The sequence below is a fragment of the Oryctolagus cuniculus genome, chromosome 6 (genome assembly GCF_051225735.1).
Source record: "Oryctolagus cuniculus isolate XC-2025 breed Fujian yellow rabbit chromosome 6, ASM5122573v1, whole genome shotgun sequence".
NCBI classification, from domain to species: domain Eukaryota; kingdom Metazoa; phylum Chordata; class Mammalia; order Lagomorpha; family Leporidae; genus Oryctolagus; species Oryctolagus cuniculus.
Window position 1 is genome coordinate 36,892,477 of NC_142872.1, and position 22,298 is coordinate 36,914,774.

The window sequence follows — 22,298 nt, forward strand, 5'->3', positions numbered from 1 at the left end:
TTATCTAAATTATATGCACAGTCTCTTTTCAAGGAGTTAAAACTCTAAGATCTTCATCATGCCTATTTTTCACTTTGCAGGAAAAGGTAAATAATAGCTCTGACATTACATCCTTTAAATATTTAATTCAGTAACTTTAAAATCAGTATTTTTAACAACTTAAAAATAAAACTTTGACTTCTTTTTCACTCAATAATTGGAAATCACTAACATTTGACTGCAATAATGATTTGAGAATTCATAAGTGGATTCTTGTCCAGAGGTATACTTGCTCCTCTACAGCTCTGGTTACAGTGTAGAATACCTGTCTCCTTAGGTATATACCTTTGATGAATTTGGCTCTGAAAATCCCAGTTACACCCAAAATTCCACTCCCCTGGAGTGGCTGACTCATCTGGACCACAGACAGGTAGCACCAGTCTGAAAGAGTCCTGGGGCTCAAGTGGAACTCACCCAAGTGAATCATCCCTTTAATGTATGAAACCTTAGAGGAAAGAGCAGAGAGAATGTATTGGTTGTCAGGAAAATGCAGGCTACTAGTGGAAATGACATCCTCTATTAATAAGATCTAAGGAGTGACTCACATAATTGTCCTAATTTTTAAGATTGATGGGAAGCATGTCACATGTTCCAATAAATACCTAAAGCATGTGGGACTGCACTTGATTTTAAGAATAGGATTTTTATAAAGAAGGTGGAGATCCCAACTGCCTCTATCACATCTATATAAATGTCTGATTGTGTGTTTTAGTGCTTTCTGGGGAGTGTCTTGACAGAGAACCTGAGCGGGACAGGTAGCCTTGATCTGAGTGGGCTGACTGACACCATGAAAATAGCAGGTGTCTTTCTGCTCCTCTCTCTGGCTCTTTTCTGCCTTTTCTCAGGTGAGTTTTTGTTTTTTCTTAAAATTAAGATCCCATATCTGTACTGAACTGGAGATGACAAGAGTAGTAGTACAACATATTCAAAATTCTAACAAACTTGATATGAAAGACAAGTTAAGAGACATCATCATACCAGTGCTGGTAGTGATTATGATGATGATCATGGTAATGGTGATGATGATAAAGCATCACTTGTTGAGCTTAAATAAATGGGCATCTAGGCATGTGCTAAGAGGTTTTCTGTTCAATCTCCAAAGGTGATATTCATAGGTAGTCATATCCCTAATCTACTTATACAAAACTGGCACCAAAAAGTTAATAAAATTGCCAAAGGACTTGCAACAAGTAAATAGAACTTATAATTTGAATCCAGATCACAATTGATGTTTGTTCCATAGAACTAGTCTAGAGGATGAATAACTGCAATAAATACTAGCGTGGCTTTTCCAGTACAAAAGAAACTTTCCTGTCCTTAGTTATCAGTACAAAGGGGCTCATGGAATTGAAATTGAAATTGAAATTGAAATTGAAATAGGGGAAAATGTAAACTCAGTGAGGAAATCCTTGAATTGAACCTTGGTGTGCAGAAACATATATGTTGCCGGTGAACTAAACAAGTTTTTCAAGCAGAAAAATATCTTTGGTCACTTTAATGAGAAAAAAAATCTTAAGATGATTCAGTGCACGATTGTACATCAAGGTCGTGTTTTTCGTTACAGGGCCATCAGAACAGGTGGAACAATTATATATATTTACTCTCTTCTTTAATATTCTACTGTGTTGTGTTATAGCAGATAAAGCACATGCTGGAGTCTGTAGACCCAAGATTTAGTCCCATCTCTTCCTGTAGTAGGTTGGGTCAGCTGGAGAAATATCTCAATTGTCTGAAAAATTTTCTCATTTGTAAAATGCTAGCAGTAAGACTAAGTTCTTGGTATGTCCATGTCTCGTGTATCTTGTCTGTGACAATAGCACATGAATTTAGCACTATTAAAGATTTTAAATTGCAGAACATGTTAAAAAACATTTTATCAATGAGTTTTAGCTTCTGGAAAGTCTATGGATCACTGTTGCTGCTCATATTTATGTAAACAAATGAAGTTTATTATATGAAGAAATGGATAAAGGATTCTTTCGATATTATGGAGTAAGCTTGATTATTAGAGCTAAATAACTTAAAATTATAGTTCAATCAACTGCTGAGATGGTAGAAAAATGCATCCAGCCATGTTACAATTTAGTTGCAAAAACAGAAAGTAATTGCTATCATCATATTGCTTCTCTTTGCAAAGGAAGATAAGCTGTTCATTAATAGAATGTAGTTGACTGCTAAACCTAATTTACCAAAGTGTAGACTACTATACCTAAGTTACCAAAGCATAAGTATTTCATAAATGTACTAGGTATTATTTAGAATGAGTGTCTAAGAGCCTTAATGTTAGAACACAGAAATAAATTTATTCTGGCATTTCCACTTTATAGCTTTGTGACCTTTCTGAGCCCAACTTTCCTCATATATAAGTTGAGGATATAAAAGAACGATTTCTGTGTGGGGAACTGAATGATAAAAATGTATGTAAGGTGTTTAACATAGTAGTTGAGGTGTAGTAAATATTCAACAAATGTCCAATTAATATGATGATTATAACTAAAATGTGATTAAATTGAGCACTAGATTGGACTCAGGCATTGTGGGCATTGGTCCCGGTTCTGCTGTGCCATTTACCACATACGAGACATTGGGCAAAACTCTGCTCTTCTCATCACCATTTTGTGCATGGAGAATTAACAGATAATCATAATAATGAGTTTTCCATAGGTATGAGAACTGCTAAGAGCGTTTACAAAAATATAGACTCCCAGGCCCTATCAGATTTTATATCATGGACTTTTCAGGGATTACTCTAAGAATTTGTATGTTTAGTAAACTCACACTGTTAGTTATGAATTAGTGAGGTTAGTAATCACCACTGAAAATGTTCAGTAACTTCCTTTCCAATTTAAAGCCTCATTCTGTCTTTATCCCCATTAATAGAGATTGAACAAGAGGCGTCTCCAGTTGTTCTGCTATGAGTGCTGGGCAGTCCTGGAGATGGAGTATACTAATCTATACTGCTTCTCACTAAAGGGGCTTTGGGCTTATGTGAAGAGCTGTTGCTGTACTAGGCACACCTCAGAAATAGCTGCAGATAAAAATTCAGCAGCAATTTCCAGGACTATGCCTAGGATTTTTACAATTTCCACTTGTTAAACCACCGGGCTATTTACAATGATCCAAAATTACAAAACAAATATGAAAAGGGAGGAAGAAGGAAGGAAACAAGATTGTATATATTGACTTTTTTTTTTCTCTTGAGGAATTTAGAGAGGTGTAGAAGTAGAATTGGTCAAAGAGAAGAAATTAAGTTGGTCCTTACCAGTTTACATTTGGGCCAAGTCTTTTTTTTTTTTTTTTTTAAGATTCATTTTATTTATTTGAAAGATAGAGTCACAGAGAGAGGTAGAGACAGAGAGAGAGGTCTTCCATTCACTGGTTCACTCCCCAGATGGCCGCAATGGCCGGAGCTGTGCCGATCTGAAGCCAGGAGCCAGGAGCTTCTTCCGGGTCTCCCATGTGAGTGCAGGGGCCCAAGGACTTGGGCCATCCTCCACCGCTATCCCAGGCCATAGCAGACAGCTGGATGGGAAGTGGAGCAGCTGGGACTAGAACTGGGGCCATATGGGATGCCGGCACTTCAGGCCAGGACTTTAAGCCAATGTGCCACAGCACGGGCCCCTGGGCCAAGTCTTTAGAGTTGAAGTCCTGCACAAAGCACAGGAGAGGGTAGGGCATTGTGGTACAGTGGATTAAGTCAGCATATCCCATGAGGGAGTGCTGGTTTCAGTTCCGGCTACTGCACTCCAATCCAGTTTCCTGTTAATGCATCCTGGGGAGTAGAAGGTAACAGCTTGGCCGGTGCCGTGGCTCACTAGGCTAATCCTCTGCCTTGCGGCGCCAGCACACCGGGTTTTAGTCCCGGTCAGGGTGCCGGATTCTGTCCCGGTTGCCCCTCTTCCAGGCCAGCTCTCTGCTGTGGCCAGGGAGTGCAGTGGAGGATGGCCCAAGTGCTTGGGCCCTGCACCCCATGGGAGACCAGGAGAAGCACCTGGCTCCTGCCATCGGATCAGCGCAGTGTGCCGGCCACAGCACGCCAGCTGCGGCGGCCATTGGAGGGTGAACCAACGGCAAAGGAAGACCTTTCTCTCTGTCTCTCTCTCTCACTGTCCACTCTGCCTGTAAAAAAAAAAAAGAAGGTAAAGCTGAAGTGCTTGGGACCTTGCCACCCCCATATGAACCCAAATAGAGGTCTGAGCTCATGGCTGCAGAGGATTCCAGCTCTGGTTGCAAGGATTTGAGGAATGAACCAGCAAATGGAAGATTCATTCTCTCTCTCTCTCTCTCTCTCAATCTCTCTCTTCTCATTTCAAGTAGATGAAAATAAATAAACCTAAAAATAAGGTACAGAAGAGCAATTTTGAGATCCAAAAACAGACAAATAAGCAAACAAACTGAATACCTTTCCTAAATACTTGTAGCACAGGCTTTTGGGAGGAACTTCATGCACTGAACCTTGAAATGCAAATATTTGAGAGCACTTTTCAATCCAGCTTCTCCAAAATGAGACCATAGACGATAGTAAATTAATGACAGAGATAGGACTCTAATATGAATCTCCAGATCCTTAAATGTTCTCCCATCCTCTCCCAACATTCTACAAATGTTGCTTCAAAAAAAAAAAGATGTCTATAAATCAATCAGCATCTCAGTCTCTACTGCCCCTCAAGAAGTGAGCAGGCATTAATAGAAGGAAACTCACAATGTGCTTTGGTTTCTTGAGATCGCCAAGAACCAGGAACAAGCATTGGTGATTTTCCGGTTTCATAAAGCTTGCAATTCGTAAGTTACACTGTTTGGATTTGTGCTTTTTTTTAGGTGTCTTCACTCAAGAAGGCAAGGTGAGTGACTTTTTTTTTATTAATCTGTTCTTCTGATCTGGGTGGGTGCATGGCTAGTATTCTTTGGCAAAAAAAAAAAAGTTTGTCTGTGGGTAAAAGGGCAAAAATAATGAGCTGAACAATTTTTGCAGGCCAAATTTAAAAGTCAGTGAAATAATTACTTTTAAAAAACTGTAATCCTTCTATGAGTATGAAATTTTTAGTTTAAAACAGGCTTACATACATAGTCTCACGTTTTGTCAAAGGAAAATGAACACAAATAAAAGTAAGATGGCTCTAAGATAAAAATTCATGTCTGTCACTGATTTCACTGTGTGATACACTTTACTTGACTTCTCTGAGCTTCCATATTCAAGACTACAGAAAAAAAGGATATTATCCCTGTTCACTTCACAGACTTGAAGTTGGGCTTAAATTACACAAAGTATCCCACAGCACTTGGCAAACTGTAAAAGGTTATATATAGATTAGTTATTGGCTAATAATTAATAGCCTCTGAAAGAGTTAGGAAGAGGTTATTACTTCTTTCTTAGAAACAAGAACTTAAAGTAGGCAGAAAACTTGTTCAGTGTTCTGTATTCAGGACACACAGACTAGTTCACTCAAATCTGAATACACTTTGGGGTTAAAAATTGAACTAGGAACAATTTATCCCCATTGGTGGGCTTTATATTTTCCAAACTTCATCACATCTCATATGTGAATGGGATTCAATGATCTATAAAGCCCTTCTCTGCCCTAAATATCTGAATTATTATGAACCAAGCCTGTCTTGCCAAGGCTGCTATCTCTTGTCCCCTCAAATATAAAGGACAGAGAGATGCCACTTCTCTTCTTCATGGCTGGAGGAAGGGTGGACTCTCAGTAACAAGCAGAAAAAATTGAAACCGAAGTTAAGAGCATGCCTGCTCAAGTCTGATCCAGCCAAAACCAAAGAAACGAAGATTTACTGACACTCAAACCATTCTTCTTATGCCAAGAATTCTCTCCATGATGAAAGAAGTGATGGAAGATTATAATTAGCAATCTAAATTATAGACCTTTAGCATTTTTATATTTTTTCAAAAAGATTATTCATGCTAAGCAAACACACATTCCTAGACTTGTGGAACTTGTGTTCCAGTAAAATTTTTTCTCATAAATATACTTGCAAGTGACCAATATGTTGCTCCCTTTTTAATTTGCCAAGTAGGTACATTAAATCACATAATAATAATAATAAGTAAAATAAAACTGTTTGCCATAACTAGTATTTCATTAAGAAGCTGTAGTATAATTCCAAAAGATTCTCAGAATAAGGATTTTTTTAAAAGATTTATTTGAAAGGCAGAGTTATAAAGAGAAGAAGAGACAGAGAAACCTTCGGTCCGCTGGTTCATTCCCCTAGTGGCCATAACAGCCAGGGATGGTCCAGCCCAAAGCCTGTGTTTCCAGGTCTCCCATGTGAGTGCAGGGGCCCAAGCAAGTGGACCATCTTCTGCATTAGCAGGGATCTCGATCAGCAGTGGAGCAGCCGGAACTCAAACTGGCACCCTTATGGGCTACCGGTGCTGCAGGCAGAGGCTTAACCTGTGCACCACAGTGCTGACCCCAGGATTGTTTTCAAAAGTGAGTAAATTTTACTTTTTGAATCAGTCACTATATTGTCTTTGATGTTTTTTTAATATTATTTTATTTTACTACCAGATTCTGTATTTGAAAATCATATTCTTAAAGACACATTTAAATGAATAGTCTAGTTTGGAATTAACAGAACAAACCTCTTATAAGCAATGAATGACAATCATTTTCATTTATAATACTTTGGCATATTTAGGTTTATTTTTGTTGTAGCTTAAGATAAAAATTGGAGAATTTGAGTACAGTTAATTAAACAACATTTCATGACTAGAAAGAAGTTGAGGCTCTTCATTTTTCCTGAACAGCTTTATTTTACCTACAAGTAATGTATTGACCAAATAGCTAAATACAACTGCATCTACAACTTTCCCATCTACAGATGGGAAAACTGAAACCCAGAAAGAGGAGCCGGTCAGCTGAAGGCTACTGGTCACTGTAAAGCTGTAGAGTCCCCGTCTCTGGATGTCAGACTCTATATTAGTGGATTTTAATTCATAATAGAGAGCAATTGTCAGTGCATGTGAAAAAGCTTTGAGCAGAATTCTCTAAATCAGCATACGAGAGCGATTAATATCTTGAAGCAAAGAATAGGATAACAGCAGTTTAAAGTAAGATAAGTTGTCTCCACGTGCAGGGAGGATGTGAAAGTAAGAGAACTGCTGTATTAGTTCAGACAAAAAGTTTTGAGAGCTGGTATAGGTAGTAAATCTGGGCTTAGCCACGAGGCCTTGAGGTGAAGACACACGTAAAAGGTAACACTAAGAAATGGCAGTGTGGCGATCTGAGGGCAGCTTAATGAATCTGAAAAATGCTGTTATGAAAAATGGAATATGGGATGCAAAAATGAAAGCTGGGATACAAAACTTTGAAAGAAAAATTCAGTTATATTTTGGACATACATAAGCCGTGTGAATAAAGTTATTTACTAAAGGTGCCTTTTATACTCTGAAAATCAAGAATCAAAATTTGAGATAATGAAGTAAACTCATAAAAACAAGTATGGGATTTATCTGTTCCTTTTGTGAAAATGTTTGTAGATGAAATCAAGAATATAAAACCACCTTCTCGATTATTATAATTAGTATTCTGGAGGAAAAATAGAAGACAACCAACAGAGAACAAACGGGGGGAGAACCAGTAGACCAAATTTTCAAAACGCTGAAGTGATGAAGAGTAGCACTTATCATAAAGAAGTCATCAGATTTTATACATGGCCAATGGGTGTGTCCCAAAAGGCACCATTTTAAAAATGAAGTAAGAAGGAGAGAGAGAGAGAGAGAGAGAGAGAGAGAACACAAACTAGCTGGGCCAAGCCGAGGCCAGAAGCCCAGGACCCTATCCAGGTCTCCCACATAGTTGGCAGGGGCCTCTGTCCCCAGGATGCATAAACAAGAAGCTGGATTGGAAGTGGAGTAGCTGGGATTCAAGCTGGCAGTTCCGTGTGGGATGCAGGCATGTGAAGCAACTGTGCCAAACACTAACCCTGAAAGGCAACATTTTTGAGAGCAGCTTCAGAAGTGCAGAGAGAGAAATAGGGCGAGAGAAAGCCAAGGCAGGCAGTGGTTAAGAATACTTGTATGGCAGATGATGGAGCTGATTTAACCACACAGATAAAAGTTTTTAAGTGAAAGGAAGAAGAGGTGTCATTCTATACCCCAAGTGTGTGTGTGTGATTTCAAATTTTCAGTGGCTTTACTTGTAACCTAAAATGCTAGACTAAAATATTAATTATATTGAGCCTTAAGTTGACTTAATAGCCATATTAGCCCATTTTTTTTTCCAACCAAGTCAAATGATTTTTGTTTTCAGTATTAGTAAAGATGACTAATCTAGGCACTACAATCTCTCTATTCCAAACTGTTTTAAGAGGTGCAATTCTATGAAGAACCTCAAGAGGTCAGGCTAATACTGAATACTGACATCTATGTGCAGAAAGTAATAATTTTCTAGAGTGGAATATCTCAGGTGATAAATGGAGTTTCTTGCCAAATCCAGTATCAATCTAAAGAACATTTCAAAAAAATGCAATATCACTAAAATAGAGTAAACATTAATGGGTTCCCCAAATTGTAGAATTTGGTAAAATATATGTCGTTAGTGTTTATAATCCCAACCTTCCACATAGCACGTGATATTTTACAAATATTTTCAAACAATTAACCCCTATGAAAATTTAAACTCAGAACAATGAAGTTCTTTCATAATGTAATATAGCCAATACATGAGAGAAACAAAATCTAAACCCAGGCCAGTCTAATTCTAAGGGACAACCTCACAATGCTGCAGCCGATTTGGGACATTTTTATTAGAGTCTAGGGCATTTCACCTTTCTCAAGTCCCCTGAGTGCCTCCAGGGTGAAACCTTGAGGGAGATGTAGTATCCTGCCATCAGCCCCAGGCTAGACCTGCTTTGACTTCCACTGACAAACCAATCATTTGATTTTCATAGAAAGGCATTCTATGTGTATAAAACATACATATTTATATGCAAGTATATAAAATATTAGTATATAAAATATTTACATATAAATAAATCAAAGAGTAGAAGTTCAGGTGGAGAAATCTCAGTCTACTTCTCCTAAAATTGTGAACACTGTGTTCTCTTTCTAGTCCCAGTCCTGATGCCCCTTGCCTCATTTGCCTTATGCCTCCCTAAGTGGGTGACTCTGCAGAGACATCTGTCACCTTCCACCGCCTCTGAGGCTCACAGAATGTGGTCCTCTTTTGTCTGCAGCCACCAAGCTATAACTTCTTACAAAGTGCATGGAGAGTGCTCTCTATATGTAAAAGAGAGAGAAACTGCACCCCAAAAAAGTTGCTTTCTTTCTAACTCAACTAAAGGACAAAGAATGTAAGAACTTTATTTAAGTAAGTTCATCAAAAGTAATCACTGCTAACCCTTGGACCATCACAGCTGAAAGGAACCTTAGATACCAGCTAGAATCCATGTAGATCATTTTATATGAATTCCAGATGGCTCTCAGAACTGAGTCAGGAGAGGCTGGCAGAAAAAAAGATTTCTCTCTATACTCCTAATACAGAATGATTTCCAATATTCTACATGAACTCTGTACAACTATTTTGGGACCACATTTTACCCCTTTAACAACACTGGGAAGATGGAAATTAGACTTGGCAAAGGTTTTTTGGTTGACAAAATTTAAATGCAAGTACTGTGTGCTTTGTTGAAGAGAACACAACTAGAGCAGAACAAACTCTATAGCATGATTCTCACTTTACTTCAGGGGTTATCAAAGGACACTATAATTTTTAAAAGTATGAAATGTATCTGTTCTAAGAAAGTTCGATCATATGCCAGTTGATTGACTTGCTTCTGTGTATTGAAAATGTTCTCTTAGTCACTTCCAAAGGACAGGTAAAGGGGATTGAAGGGGAAGGGAGGAAGGGAGGGTCTAGAAACTCTCAAAGTGAATGTTTTGCCCAAGTACTACTTCCATATCTGCTTTCTAAAGGACAAAAGAGGCTGGATCACAAGATCAGAGGGCCGATTGCCAGGGAAAGGTGTCTTAAGGAGACGCCTCTTTCAAGTAAGAGACTTTTTTGTTTCTTTTCCTAGTTGTCCTGACACCAGAGACTCACAAAGCTTTGACTGAGACACCCTTGGCTCAGCTTCCAAGTTGGCTTTGCTTGTCCCACTATGGCATCTACCCAACATGCATGGTTGTTACACACGTTCTTCTCTGCTTCCTTAATGGTGTACTTACTGAGAGAGAGTTCATTACTCTTTTTCCTTGACGTGACCAATACCCATCCCTGTGTCTTCTATACATAATACTTCATCAGTGCATATTTTGTTAATATTTTAAATAAGTGATTCCTTTTGCCAATGCTCATACATTTCCTTATTAAGTCCTTTCTAAAAATAAATTTTGTTGTATATATTTTGGCTTTACAAATGAAGCTATGGGATACATATCGATAATAAAAATATTACTATAGTGAAGCAAATGAATATATCCAGAATCTTACATTGTTACCCATTTTTCTATTGTTTTTGTGTCAAGAGCAGCTGAAAATCTACTCATTTAACATGAATCTCAAATACCTTACAGGTTTATGACCTGCATCCCTCCTTTTGTCCTTTGGGCTTCATAAGCTATTTTCATGAAGCCCAAGTGTTCTGACTGTAAGTGTGGTCAAAGGTTCATAGTGGCAGTTAGTTCTTAACTCTCCCGATGAGGATGTATTGGAAATCAAGTATATTAGACATTTGAAAGTTCTGGGTCAACAGTGAGGAAGAATATGTTCAAGCTTTTGTAAACATTTCCATTTTCATGAACATGGTATTCTCATCTGTCAACTGGCTGATATACTGTTGCTGAATATACCTCGTGAGGGTATTGCTCAGTAGTTTGATAATGAAGTAGTTTGATTATGAAACAATTGGTAAACATAAGACAGTGTTATTTTTAATGGAACTGGGACCCCAAAAAACCAAAGTTCCTCTAAAGTGTTATGACACTGCACACAAAAAAGTGGCTTTTAGAGGAGTTCGGTTTAACATATTGCATATCACATCCTTAATATTCAGTTTCCCTTACACGCCAAGTGTTGACTCAGTTGACATTGTGTTTAAAAGAAATCTTAGAACTTGAGTTTACTTCTGAGAGAACTCTATTGCCAAGGATATATTAGTAGCATAACAGCTACCATTCCTTCTATAGAGCCGTGGTGATAATTATTGAACAATCAACCCATGTTCTGAACAAGATTGAATGCAACATTAAAATACTTCTAAATACAGCAACCGAGGTAGCTGTTACTAAATTATAGTAGGCTCACAAGTTCAAATTCTACTGACTCGGAGACAGAGTAGGTGACAATGGAAACGTTAGAATTTTATTTTCAAGGGATAGTAAGTGGATGTTACATTCACGGGGAAAATAAAAAAGTAATCAGGTAATGTCTTAGAACCCGTTACAGAGTCAATTATAGCAATGCAGAAGGTGTGCTATTAACACAGTTGAAAAAATTAATGTAATTTAATGACCAAAAGCTACCCTCAATTGGAATGATTTACATGGGCCAAAAGTCCTAAAGATAGCATTTAACATCATTAACTTACTACTCAATACAAAAATGTAATGTATTTTCCATAATAAGCTTCCTGTTTCTCAAATAGTTAACATATGCTGCTTAAGCAGACAAGGAGAGCTATTTTCTCTTTGGAGATGCTGTATGTCACAACTATATAGATAAACATGACTTTAAAAGTTTGTTGTCCACAGCTTCTGTTTTGAGGAACAATCCCTTAGATAGGATGTGCTGATGTGACTGTCACTGTGCTTACTTTGGTAGATTGACTGTGCCGAGTTCCGTGACCCTAAGATCTTCTGCACCAGGGAATCTAATCCCCACTGTGGCTCAGATGGTCAGACATATGGCAACAAATGTGCCTTCTGTAAGGCAGTGGCGTAAGTGTTATGCTCACCAAACCTGTCCATTGTGCACACAAACTTTAGGATATGATTAAGATGGCTATCTGGATATATTTTTCTTATTTTTTAACTTATTTCTAATTAAACACTTCAATATCAATGTCAGTACATAATGAACACATTGGTTACGTCTGATCAATGGGGGAAGATGAGATATGAATAATGTATGTAAGCTATTGAAGGGCTCTGTGGTGTGCTGTAAAAAGCCAAATTCTGGGGCTGGCATTGTGGCACAGCGAGTTGACTCCAACTGGAATGCTGGTATCCCATATGAGTGCCAATTCGAGTCCTGGATGCTCCATGTTCAATCCAGCTTTCTGCTAATGTGCCCCCCAGAAAGCAGTGGAAGATGGTTCAATTGCTTGGGCCCCTGCCATCCACATGGGAGACCAAGAAGGAGTTCCAGGCTCCTGGATTCAGCCTGGCCCAACCTTGGCTGTTGTGGTTATTTGGGGGTATGAATCAGCAGATAGAAGATATACATATATATATATATATATCTTATATATATAATATAATAAAAAATATATATCATATATATGTGTGTGTGTGTGTGTGTGTCCCCCTCACCACCCTCCCCCAACTCTGCCTTTCCAATAAAAAATAAAAATACCTGAGTATTTGGCTCAGCTTCTTCCATCTTCTCTCATAATAGAATTGTGACACTGTCAGTCCTTTGTCATTATTTTTTCCATCATTTCTGCCTTTCCCACTTGCATGTATACTTTCTCTTAGGGAGTGAGTACTTAGTATCAAGAAGTCTAAGGTTCATCAGAACTCTGAGATATGTTTAATTGGTGTTTTCTACAGTTAGGCTGGATGGCACTTTTGAGTGCGTTTAATTAATCTTTGCAGAATCACAGGCATGGGTATCTATAGAATCAAATGATAAGAAGAGCCTTACCATAGTTAAACCTGTTTCCAATCTCTGGTGAGTTCCTATGGTATTGCACTGAACATTCGTTTGTCTTTCTGTTTCATAGGAAAAGTGATGGGAAGATTAACCTAAAGCATCGTGGGAAATGCTGAATGAAAGCCAGTGTTTGGTGCTGGCTTGTCAGCACTCTCATTCTTCTGTTTTCATTTCTGCTTTACTTTTTCCTAGCAAATGCCTCAAATTTTTGAAGACACATCTTTTACTTTGCCTGGGTCTTGGGAGTTCAATGTATGTCTATTTCTCTTGATTTGCTTTTCAATAAAGTAAATTCTGCCAAAGCACAGATTATGCTTTTACTTTGAGATCAAGTGTATATACAGGGGGCCGGAGTTGTGATGTAGCAGGTGAAGCTGCCACCTGCAGTGCCGTCATCCCATATGGGTGCCAGTTCTAGTCCTGGCTGCTCCACTTCCCATTCAGCTCTCTGCTGTGGCCTGGGATAGCAGTGGAAGATAGCCCAAGTGCTTGGGCCCCTGTGCCCACGTGGGAGACCTGGAAGAAGCTCCTGACTCCTGGCTTCGGATCGGTGTAGCTCCAGCCATTGCAGCCAACTGGGGAGTGAACCAGCGAATGGAAGACCTCTCTGTCTCTCTCTTTTCTCTTCTTCTCTCTCTGTGTAATTATGACTTTCAAATAAATAAATAAATATTTTTTAAAAAGTATATACAGATGCACCTGGAATAACTGACCTGCTATCAAGAGACCTGTTTTTCTGATTTAAGTCAGTCATTTAGTCACTGTGAAATCTTGGAAAACTCCCTTTCTTTCTCTTGGAATATGCATGTGGATCATGACCATACACTGTGCTTCAATTATTTTAAAATACTTTTATGGGGCCAGCTCTGTGGTGTATTGGGTAAAGTTGTCACCTGCAGTGCCGGTATCCCATATGGGTGCCAGTTGAAGTTCCAGTTGCTCTACTTCCAATCCAGCTCCCTGCTAATGTGCCTGGGAAAGCTGTAGAAGATGGCCCAAGACCTTCAGCCCCTGCATGCAAGTGGGGGACCTGGAAGAAGCTCCTGGCTCCTGGCTTCAGATCTGCCCAGCTCCAGCCATTGCAGCCATTTGGGAATTGAATCAGCGGATGGAAGACCTCTTTCTCTCTCTGCCTCTGTTCTCTGTAACTCTGCCTTTCAAATAAATAAATAAATAATTTTTAAAATACTTATTTTTAAGTATTTGATCATATAATATTGATTCTTCCCCATTTAAGGAAAATATTTTATATAAAAGCAAGACATTTGTCCTCTACAGACCATAGTTTGTTCATCTCTCTGAAATGGTGGCTTTGGACTACATAATGTATGAAAACATACTGTATTTTGCTTCTCAGCAACATCACAGGGTCTACCATATGGAAATATGTTACAAAATGTTCAGTAGAGAATATAAACAAAATCTGTGAGAACTTATGTATTTAATTATAGTTAGTTTTGAACATTATTATGGACTGAGTTAACTGGATGAGACATTAGAAACCCTAAGGCTCTGAAGCCTAATTAGCAAATTGCTAAAGAAAACAGATTCAGTTGGAAGAAAACTGAAGGTTATAACACAGCTCTTGGGTCAGGCACGTAGCTCAGCAGTTTCATGTCCACATCCCAAACTGGAGTGCCTGGGTTCAAGCCTCAGCTCCACTTCTGATTCTAGCGTCTTGCTCATGCCTACTCAGGGAGGCAGCAAGTGATGGATCAAGTAATTGGGCCCCTGCCACCCATGTGGGAGACTCAGATTGAGTTTTTGTATCTTGACTGTTGTGGACATTTGGGGAATGAACCAGAGGATGGAAGATCTTTCTCTGGCTCTCTCTGTCACTTCTATGTTTCTCTGTCTTTCAAATAAATAAATACTTTTTTAAAAAAGATAGTTTATTTTAAAAATAGAACACAATTTCTTTGATAAAGATCAATATCTAAGTATTTGTCTCAATTCTAGAATATGAATATATGTATAAGAAATCCAGATGGAAGCCCTGGGAACTCTTGAGTACTTTCATATAACACAACATGTTTTTATATATAATATATTCCTGGGAAATTTCACACAAAATACTTTAAGTGAATTTACAATGCCGTAACCTTCACTACAGTAACAGCCATTTACTGGGTACACACTCTGGGGTAGACTCTTAAAAATATTTGAAATACAGCTGTGCTTGTGAATAAGGAGGGCCAATGATACTTTACTGTCAGAAAAATAGACAAAAATAATCAATATAATAAACATGTAAATGGCATAATAAGGTAGAAGGTGACAAAGGCCATATAGAAAAAGATTAAGCAGAATTGGTAATAGTTGTACTAAATCAGATAGAGTAGTAATTTGGAAGATCCGGACATGAGGGATTGGACCTAGCAAATATCTTGAAGAAGAACAAAAATAGAAGCTAGACAAGTCCTTTAGACTGGAAGACACCTGTCATCATTATGGAATTATAATCTTTTGTGATCAGGATATTTTTGTTTATATATATATATAAAACTATATTTTAATTATACAATTATATAAACTATATATCTAGGTAGTTTGTAAACTACCTATCTTCTTTCCAGCTACCATTTTTGGAAATCCCCATCCCAACATTTTGTTCTTTCTTTCCTTGCTGTATTTGTAAATTTATTTTTCTACTCATTAGGAAAATCAAATCCTTTTCTTTACTTTCTACTCATTGAAATAAGTTAGCTCTTTTGATACAACAACCACTTTGCCTCTTTGGACATCTTGCCCCTGACATGGCCCACTCCTTCCCCTCTCTCCTGTTTGAACCCTTCCCTCAACCAAGCCAAATTCCTGTCCTCTGTCCTTCACACAACAGGGTCATTACCACTGCTTTTTCCTTTCCTGCATGAATGCCTCTAGTTCCATCTTCTGCTGCACTGACTACCCCTTCCTCCCTCCACACAAATCTTTTATCCACATCTTAATCCTACCACTTATTTCAAGAAATCATATCTGAAAATTGTCAGAATACTGCCTCTTGTCTAGTGGCAAGTTTTTCTTTGAGGATGAAAAGAAAAACTTATAAAAATAAATAACAGTGGACCAGAAATCTTCCATTTCTTAGGAAGAAGAGACAAGTCACATAAAAACAAAGGAACAGTCTAAATATGGGATTTGCATTACAGAGATGTATACATTTGTCAAACCCAGTCAATACACACTGAAGATTTATGCAAATAATTGTTGGAAAGGTTTATATTAAAAGACTATAAATGTTTAGTGAAGTCTTAGCTATGACATGCACAGTAAAAGTCTTGGGGGAAGGATATTGATGCTTACAATTAGTTTTAAATTGCATCAAGAATGGCTTAATGGATAGAAGATGAATAAATGATCAGATGTATAAGCAAACTAAAATCAAGTTGAACACACAGAGATAGAGAATAGGATGGAGGTTACCAGGGGTGGAGACGGGGGGTGGGGGGTGAAAGATGAGAAATAATTCAACAAGTTTGCAGTTAGGTAGAATGAACAAGTTTAGAATCTAATGTACAGCATAAAGACTATAGTTAACAATTTTGTATTCATACTGAAAATGTGCCAAAAGAATAGATATTTTAACAGACGCCCACAAAGGTAAGAAAGATGATTTATAAATTTGTTTTCATGTAGTAATAATTTTATTTTTGTATTATCCAAACATTTTGAACACCTTAAATATATAAAATAAAAATTGAAGATAAATATGGTAAAATATTAGTGATATAATTAGGTTTATAGGTGTTAATTGTTGAATTATTTTAACATCACTATATATTTGAATATTTTCATTAAAACTTTTTAAAATCGCAACACACAGTCTATAATAGGAGCAGATATTGACAATTGTGGATGCATTATTGTGAAATTCAGGACAGAACACACTGTTTCAAGCATAGTTTGTACTCTTTGCTCCATTGCCTAAAAAGAATTTATTTTATCTAAACACCAGTATCCATTGTTATAGTTTCAGATGATAATGGGAACACTGTTAAAACTGACTCACCATCTTGTAATCATTAACTGTTCTCCTTCTTATGCTCCCACTCCAATTGTTGCCAAGTCATGTCTTTCTTAGCTCTTCTCCTTCTATGATTTTTTTGAAGGTAAATTCATGACATGGTGTGTCAGTATTTAGGCTTGAATGAACATAGGTTCCTGGGTGCCTGTCTATGACAATGTGAAGGCTTCTTTAAGTGAAATACACCCCCCACACACACACATAAACAAATATTAAAATTAAAAAGGATAAACAAAAGAAAGCCAGAGAAAACAATACATAAAATAATGAAGTAAGTCATTACTAATGATGTCAGCTAAAAACTTTCATAATTTAGCACACACATATATTATCAAATTTAAATTTAGCAATGGCTTTGAAGGCATAATCCTATATTATTAAAAAAAAAAAAACAACAACCCAGAAGCCTGAAATATAGAACTTTAAATAATTTGTCAACAATCATATAGTCACAGAATCAGAGTCTGAATTTAAACTCAAGATAATTAATGAAAATATCATAACCCTAAACCATATACCACACAATAATAATAAATTGAGTGACTTAAATGAAAGTGTTGAACTGGAGAGAATCTTCGTGATTATTAGGGAACATCAGAAATAAATGTATCAATGATTCAACAGTGACTCAAGCAAATATTCAAAGAGGTTGACCTGTGTCTGCCATATTTCTAGTGTGTGTGCTATTGTGTGAATTTTGTGATGAAGTTACGGTTTCAGCAGGAGAACTGGTTTCAAATGGATAGACTTGGGCTAGGCATGTAGTAAATGGGTTCCGTCATCTTTCTCTGAGTTTATTTTTTCTTTCAGAGCTGGTGCCTGTGACTTTTTTACTTTTTAAAATTTTAATTTATTTCAGAGGCAGAGAGATAGAGCAGAGAGAAAGAGAGAGAGAGAGGAAGAGAGAAAGAGAAAGAAAACACTCCTATCTGCCTGTTCACTCCTCAAATGCCCACAACGACGTGGGGCTGGGCTGGGCCAGAACCAGGAGCTGGGTACTCAATCCAAGCTTCCCACAAGGTAGCAGGAATCCAATTACTTGAGCTATTGCTTACTGACTTTTTTTTTTTTTCAACAGGCAGGGTTAGACAGTGAGAGAGAGAGACAGAGAGAAAGGTCTTCCTTCCATTGGTTCACCCCCCAAAATGGCCGCTGCAGCCGGTGCACTGCGCCAATCTGAAGCCAGGAGCCAGGTGCTTCCTCCTGGTCTCCTCTGCGGGTGCAGGGCCCAAGCACTTGGGCCATCCTCCACTGCACTCCCTGGCCACAGCAGAGAGCTGGCCTGGAAGAGAGGCAACCGGGACAGAATCCGGCACCCCAACCAGGACTAGAACCCGGGGTGCTGGCGATGCAGGCGGAGGAGTAGCCTAGTGAGCCATGGTGCCGGCTGCTTACTGGCTTCTAGAATCTGTTTTTGTGGGAAGCTAGAGCCACAAGTCAAACTCCAGCACTCACAAACGTGACTCACATAGAGTAACCAGTGTCTTCAACCCAAGCAAAATGCCTGCATCTTATTAGGGGTGAGTATTTGGTATAGCAGTCAAGATACTACTTGAACACCTACACTCCATATCAGAATACCTGGATTTGAGTCCTGTCCACTCTGGTTCCAGCTTCCTGTTAATAAACATGCTGGAGGCAGCACGTGATCACTCAGGTGTTGGGTACCTGCCACCCATATGGAAGTCCTGGTTCCAGCCTAACACCACCCTAGCTTTTGCAGACATTTGGGAATTTATATTTATGCTTTCTCTGGTTTAGTTGTTTTCAACGTGCAAGCCTTAATTAATATTTTGAAGGCTTGATGTTAATGCTTCTGTAAATGTTTGTAGAATCCACCAGTTATCTGATCTACAGCTTATCTTCATTAGATGCTTTTGATTATCATTAAATCTCCTTACAAGTTGTAAGTCTACTCAGATTTTCTATTTCTTTGTAATTCCATTTTGGCAGTTAGTATATTTCCAAGAGCGTATCCATTTTATTTGTTATTTAACTCATTGGTGTGTAGATGTTCATAGTGTTCTCTTATAATTTTAAAATTTCTTTATTAATAGTAATGTCTCCATTTTCATTTCTGATTTTAGTACTTTGAGTTTTCTTTTTTTTCTTAGTTCATTTACCTAAAGCTTCAACAGTTTTGTTGCTATTTTCAAAACATCAAGTTTTGGTTTTATTTGTTTTCTCTATTGTTTTTATGTTCTTTATCTAATTTACCTGTCCTTTAATTATTATTCTATTTTACTTCCTTCTTTTGGTTAGATTTCAGTTTAGATTGCTATTTTTTATCAGATCCCTTAAGTTAGACAGTTGGTAATATATTTGAGTCCTTTCTGCTTTTTAAAATTTTAAATTTTTAATTATTTTCTTTTTATTTGAAAGGCAGAGAAACTATTGATGTGGGAGGTCTTCCACTCACTAATTTACTCCCAAAATGCCTGAAACAGGCAGGGATGGGCCATGGTGAAGCCAAGACCCAGGAACTCAGTCCTGGTTGAGTGGCGGGTAGCAGGGACACAGGTACTTGAACCACCTGTTGCTTTCCCAGAGTTTGCTTTAACAGAATACTGGATGGAGAGCAGAACTGGAACTTGAACCAGCTACTGTAAATGGGATGCAGGGATCTGAAGCAGCACCTTAACTGCTGCACCAAATGTTCGCTCCTCTTTTTCCTTAATTAACATAACAACATGGAGTTTTATGAGCACCAACTTTGTTATGAATAATTGGCTAGCACACACATTTTATAGGTGGTTTTATTTTTACTATTGAATTAATAGTTTTTGCCTTGTAATTTTTTGCTTAATTTCTTTTGGGCAGGGGTCCTATGAGAGCAAGATTCTTGTCAGTCTTTATTTATCAGTTTATCTCCAATATATATAAGGCAATAAGTAACAAATACTTGGTGCTAATAAATGCAACTGGGATCAGTAAATACAATTTAGAATTGTCAGAGACTTGTTCTACATCATATAATAATGTATGGTGAAATTTTTAAAAATCACTTATCTGCATAGTCTAGACTGATACAAAGCATTTGATTTCAAGATATTGAAAATTTTTACAAATGAGACAACATGTAAATGTAACAAACCATTAAAACAGACACTATCACAGCAGAGACAGAAGAGAAAAACTGCAGACTGAGTACAGTCCCAGTATCTCTAGCTTGTAACCACTGGTTTAGAAAATCAGCCTTCACTGCTAGGGAAAGGTATGTTCTGATACAAGAACAAAGAATGATTGGAAAATGTCCAAGAGCACATTTTATACACACACACACACACACACATTTAAAACATTTGATGAAAATAAATTTGATAATAAAATTATTAAAAACAACATAATACAACTCAGATTTAATTTTTGTCTAAAAATATCTTAGAGGATGCTATGTGATTACAAAATATATAAAAGTCAAAGGTGGGTTAATGTTCAGGAGTGGAGTGAGGGTACCAGAGTGGATACAGAAAAACTGGCAGTAAGAGGTAGAAGAAATGAATCCTCAACTCTGTTGCCGAAAATATTTGTAACAACTTTTGCTGAGCAAGCAAAGCAGTTGTGGGAGAAGCAACCACACCAGTCTCAGGTCAGAATGAAAATGGCAATTATCTGAATTATTTTATTTTTTATATGAATTATTTTACAGTAAACATTGTGCTTAAGATCTCATTACAGAGAAAATTGCTGGCTCACCCAATAAAATATAGCTCATTTTGTAGCAATAATCTTATTGAATGCGCAATGCTTTCAAAATTTTATAGACTTAAGGAGACATCATGACATTTTTGCTTACTGAGTATGTAAAGAAGCATTGAGCCCTTCCCATAGGTGTCATAACTAATTATAGGTTCAGTTCAGGGACTTCCCAAAAATCTTCTTACCCTTTTATATAAGCAAAACCAACAGGATCTCATGAACGCATCATCAAGTATGAATTCCTTCCCACCCGTCTATGGACACTAAGTTTTTGTTACTGAAATCCTAAAATCTGGAAGAGACTTGCTTCTACTTGCTGGCAGTATACGTACCTGGTTTGTAGGAGAGCGTTACGCCATGCTGCTTAGGTGAGGAGTGCGATGTGCACCGCAATGGATGTCTTTAAGACCAAGCAAAGCGAACTGTGGAGAAAGGAAATCCTCATTCTCCTGCATGGATCGCCCTCTTTATTCTTTCAGCTCAAATGTCATCTTTTCAAGGGTGTTAGGGCCTGGGTAACCTTTGTCCTCCTATCAATTCAAATTGCATGAGAAATCACTCTGTGCTCTCAGGATAGCTGTACTACAGAGAGCCTGCTAGGCTATGTACCCCAGAGTGCTGAGTCCCTGAAAGGAGTTGGATTTACACGTATGTAGTCTCTTTGTTTGGCGTTCTATAAGGAATTACGAGTTAAATCATAACTTACTAAGACTCAGTAATGTCTCATTCACAATGTTCATAAGACATCACATACATAATTTTAGGATAAGTGAAAATAATGTGTAAAAATATCTTCATATATACTTCAACATGCTGTTCATAGACCTATAAGGAAATATGCCTCTTCTGAAGTGTAATGAAGTTATGAGGTGTGTATGTTCCAGTTCTGCAGAAACTGTCCTAACTGTACTCAAATGCCTGAAAATGAGCTCCAATAACTTCTGACATACTTGTGTTTGAATCTGTTATGCTTACCTTTATTTAATTAACCATTTTTAGAGCAGTTTTTAAGTTCACAGCAAAAGATGGGTGCATCTTACCTTGACAGCATGTAGCTTCTTAACCCAGAACTGGCGATAAACATTCAGCTGAGTGGTAGAGGGTTCCTTTGCAGAGCTTCTGAGCTCCCCTCTGACCCGTGAACTCTCAATGCCTTGTCTTCCTGTCACAGAAACTATAGGCTCTGCTTTGGCTTCCCTTCCAAGTGGAGCACACAGTGAATAATCCTTGCAGTTCTCTCAGGGTTAGAACTGTTTTGTTGCTCCAGAGTTAAAAGCTCATGTTAATGCACATCTATTTGCATGTTCATAAAGATGTTGCCTTAGAGTAAGGCTACACTGGTCCTATGTAATGAAGTTTTAAAGTCCAAAGGGGCTTCAAAAAATTCATGGGAAATGGAATTAAAGATAATGCACATTTTCTAAGAACTTTTTGAATCTCTTGTCTCAAAAAAAACAAAACCACAAACTTTTTAAAGTAATTTAATTACATCAAAGGATAGAGATGGATGCAAAAATATTCAGAATTGAATATATAAAAGAAACAGAATTCTGTACCAGCCTGGTCAATATCATAACATGATGCTTTAGTTTATAGTGATGAAAGTGATGTTTAATGATGGCGACTACACAACACACTTATATTTTAGAATGAATTTTTTTTTAAATTAGCTATTTTAATTTTCTCTGTAATTCTATGGAAGA

At 37.6% G+C, this 22,298-nt stretch overlaps 1 protein-coding gene across 6 annotated transcripts; it reads left to right on the plus strand.

Moving 5' to 3' along the window:
• The first annotated feature begins 662 nt into the window (after positions 1–662).
• LOC103347992 (serine protease inhibitor Kazal-type 6) lies at positions 663–13,174 on the plus strand. 6 transcript variants are annotated; one of them, XM_089334924.1, is made up of 6 exons: positions 663–884; positions 4,858–4,880; positions 6,367–6,488; positions 9,974–10,048; positions 11,820–11,935; positions 12,943–13,174. In XM_089334924.1, the coding sequence occupies exons 3-6, from the start codon at positions 6,417–6,419 to the stop codon at positions 12,986–12,988; spliced, it is 309 nt and encodes a 102-aa protein (XP_089191050.1). In that variant the 5' UTR covers positions 663–884; positions 4,858–4,880; positions 6,367–6,416; the 3' UTR covers positions 12,989–13,174. The 6 variants fall into 6 exon arrangements, with proteins under 6 accessions (XP_089191050.1, XP_089191051.1, XP_089191053.1 ...); XM_089334925.1 differs by having other exon boundaries at positions 6,370–6,488; XM_089334927.1 differs by lacking the exon at positions 9,974–10,048.
• Positions 13,175–22,298: the final 9,124 nt, after the last annotated feature.

Coding starts and splice junctions, on each gene's coding strand:
- LOC103347992 (XM_017341608.4), top strand. CDS start 827: ATGAAAATAGCAGGTGTCTTTCTGCTCCTCTCTCTGGCTCTTTTCTGC. Junction 885..4,857: donor TCTTTTCTGCCTTTTCTCAG/GTGAGTTTTTGT, acceptor GCTTTTTTTTAG/GTGTCTTCACTCAAGAAGGC. Junction 4,881..9,973: donor TCTTCACTCAAGAAGGCAAG/GTGAGTGACTTT, acceptor TGCTTTCTAAAG/GACAAAAGAGGCTGGATCAC.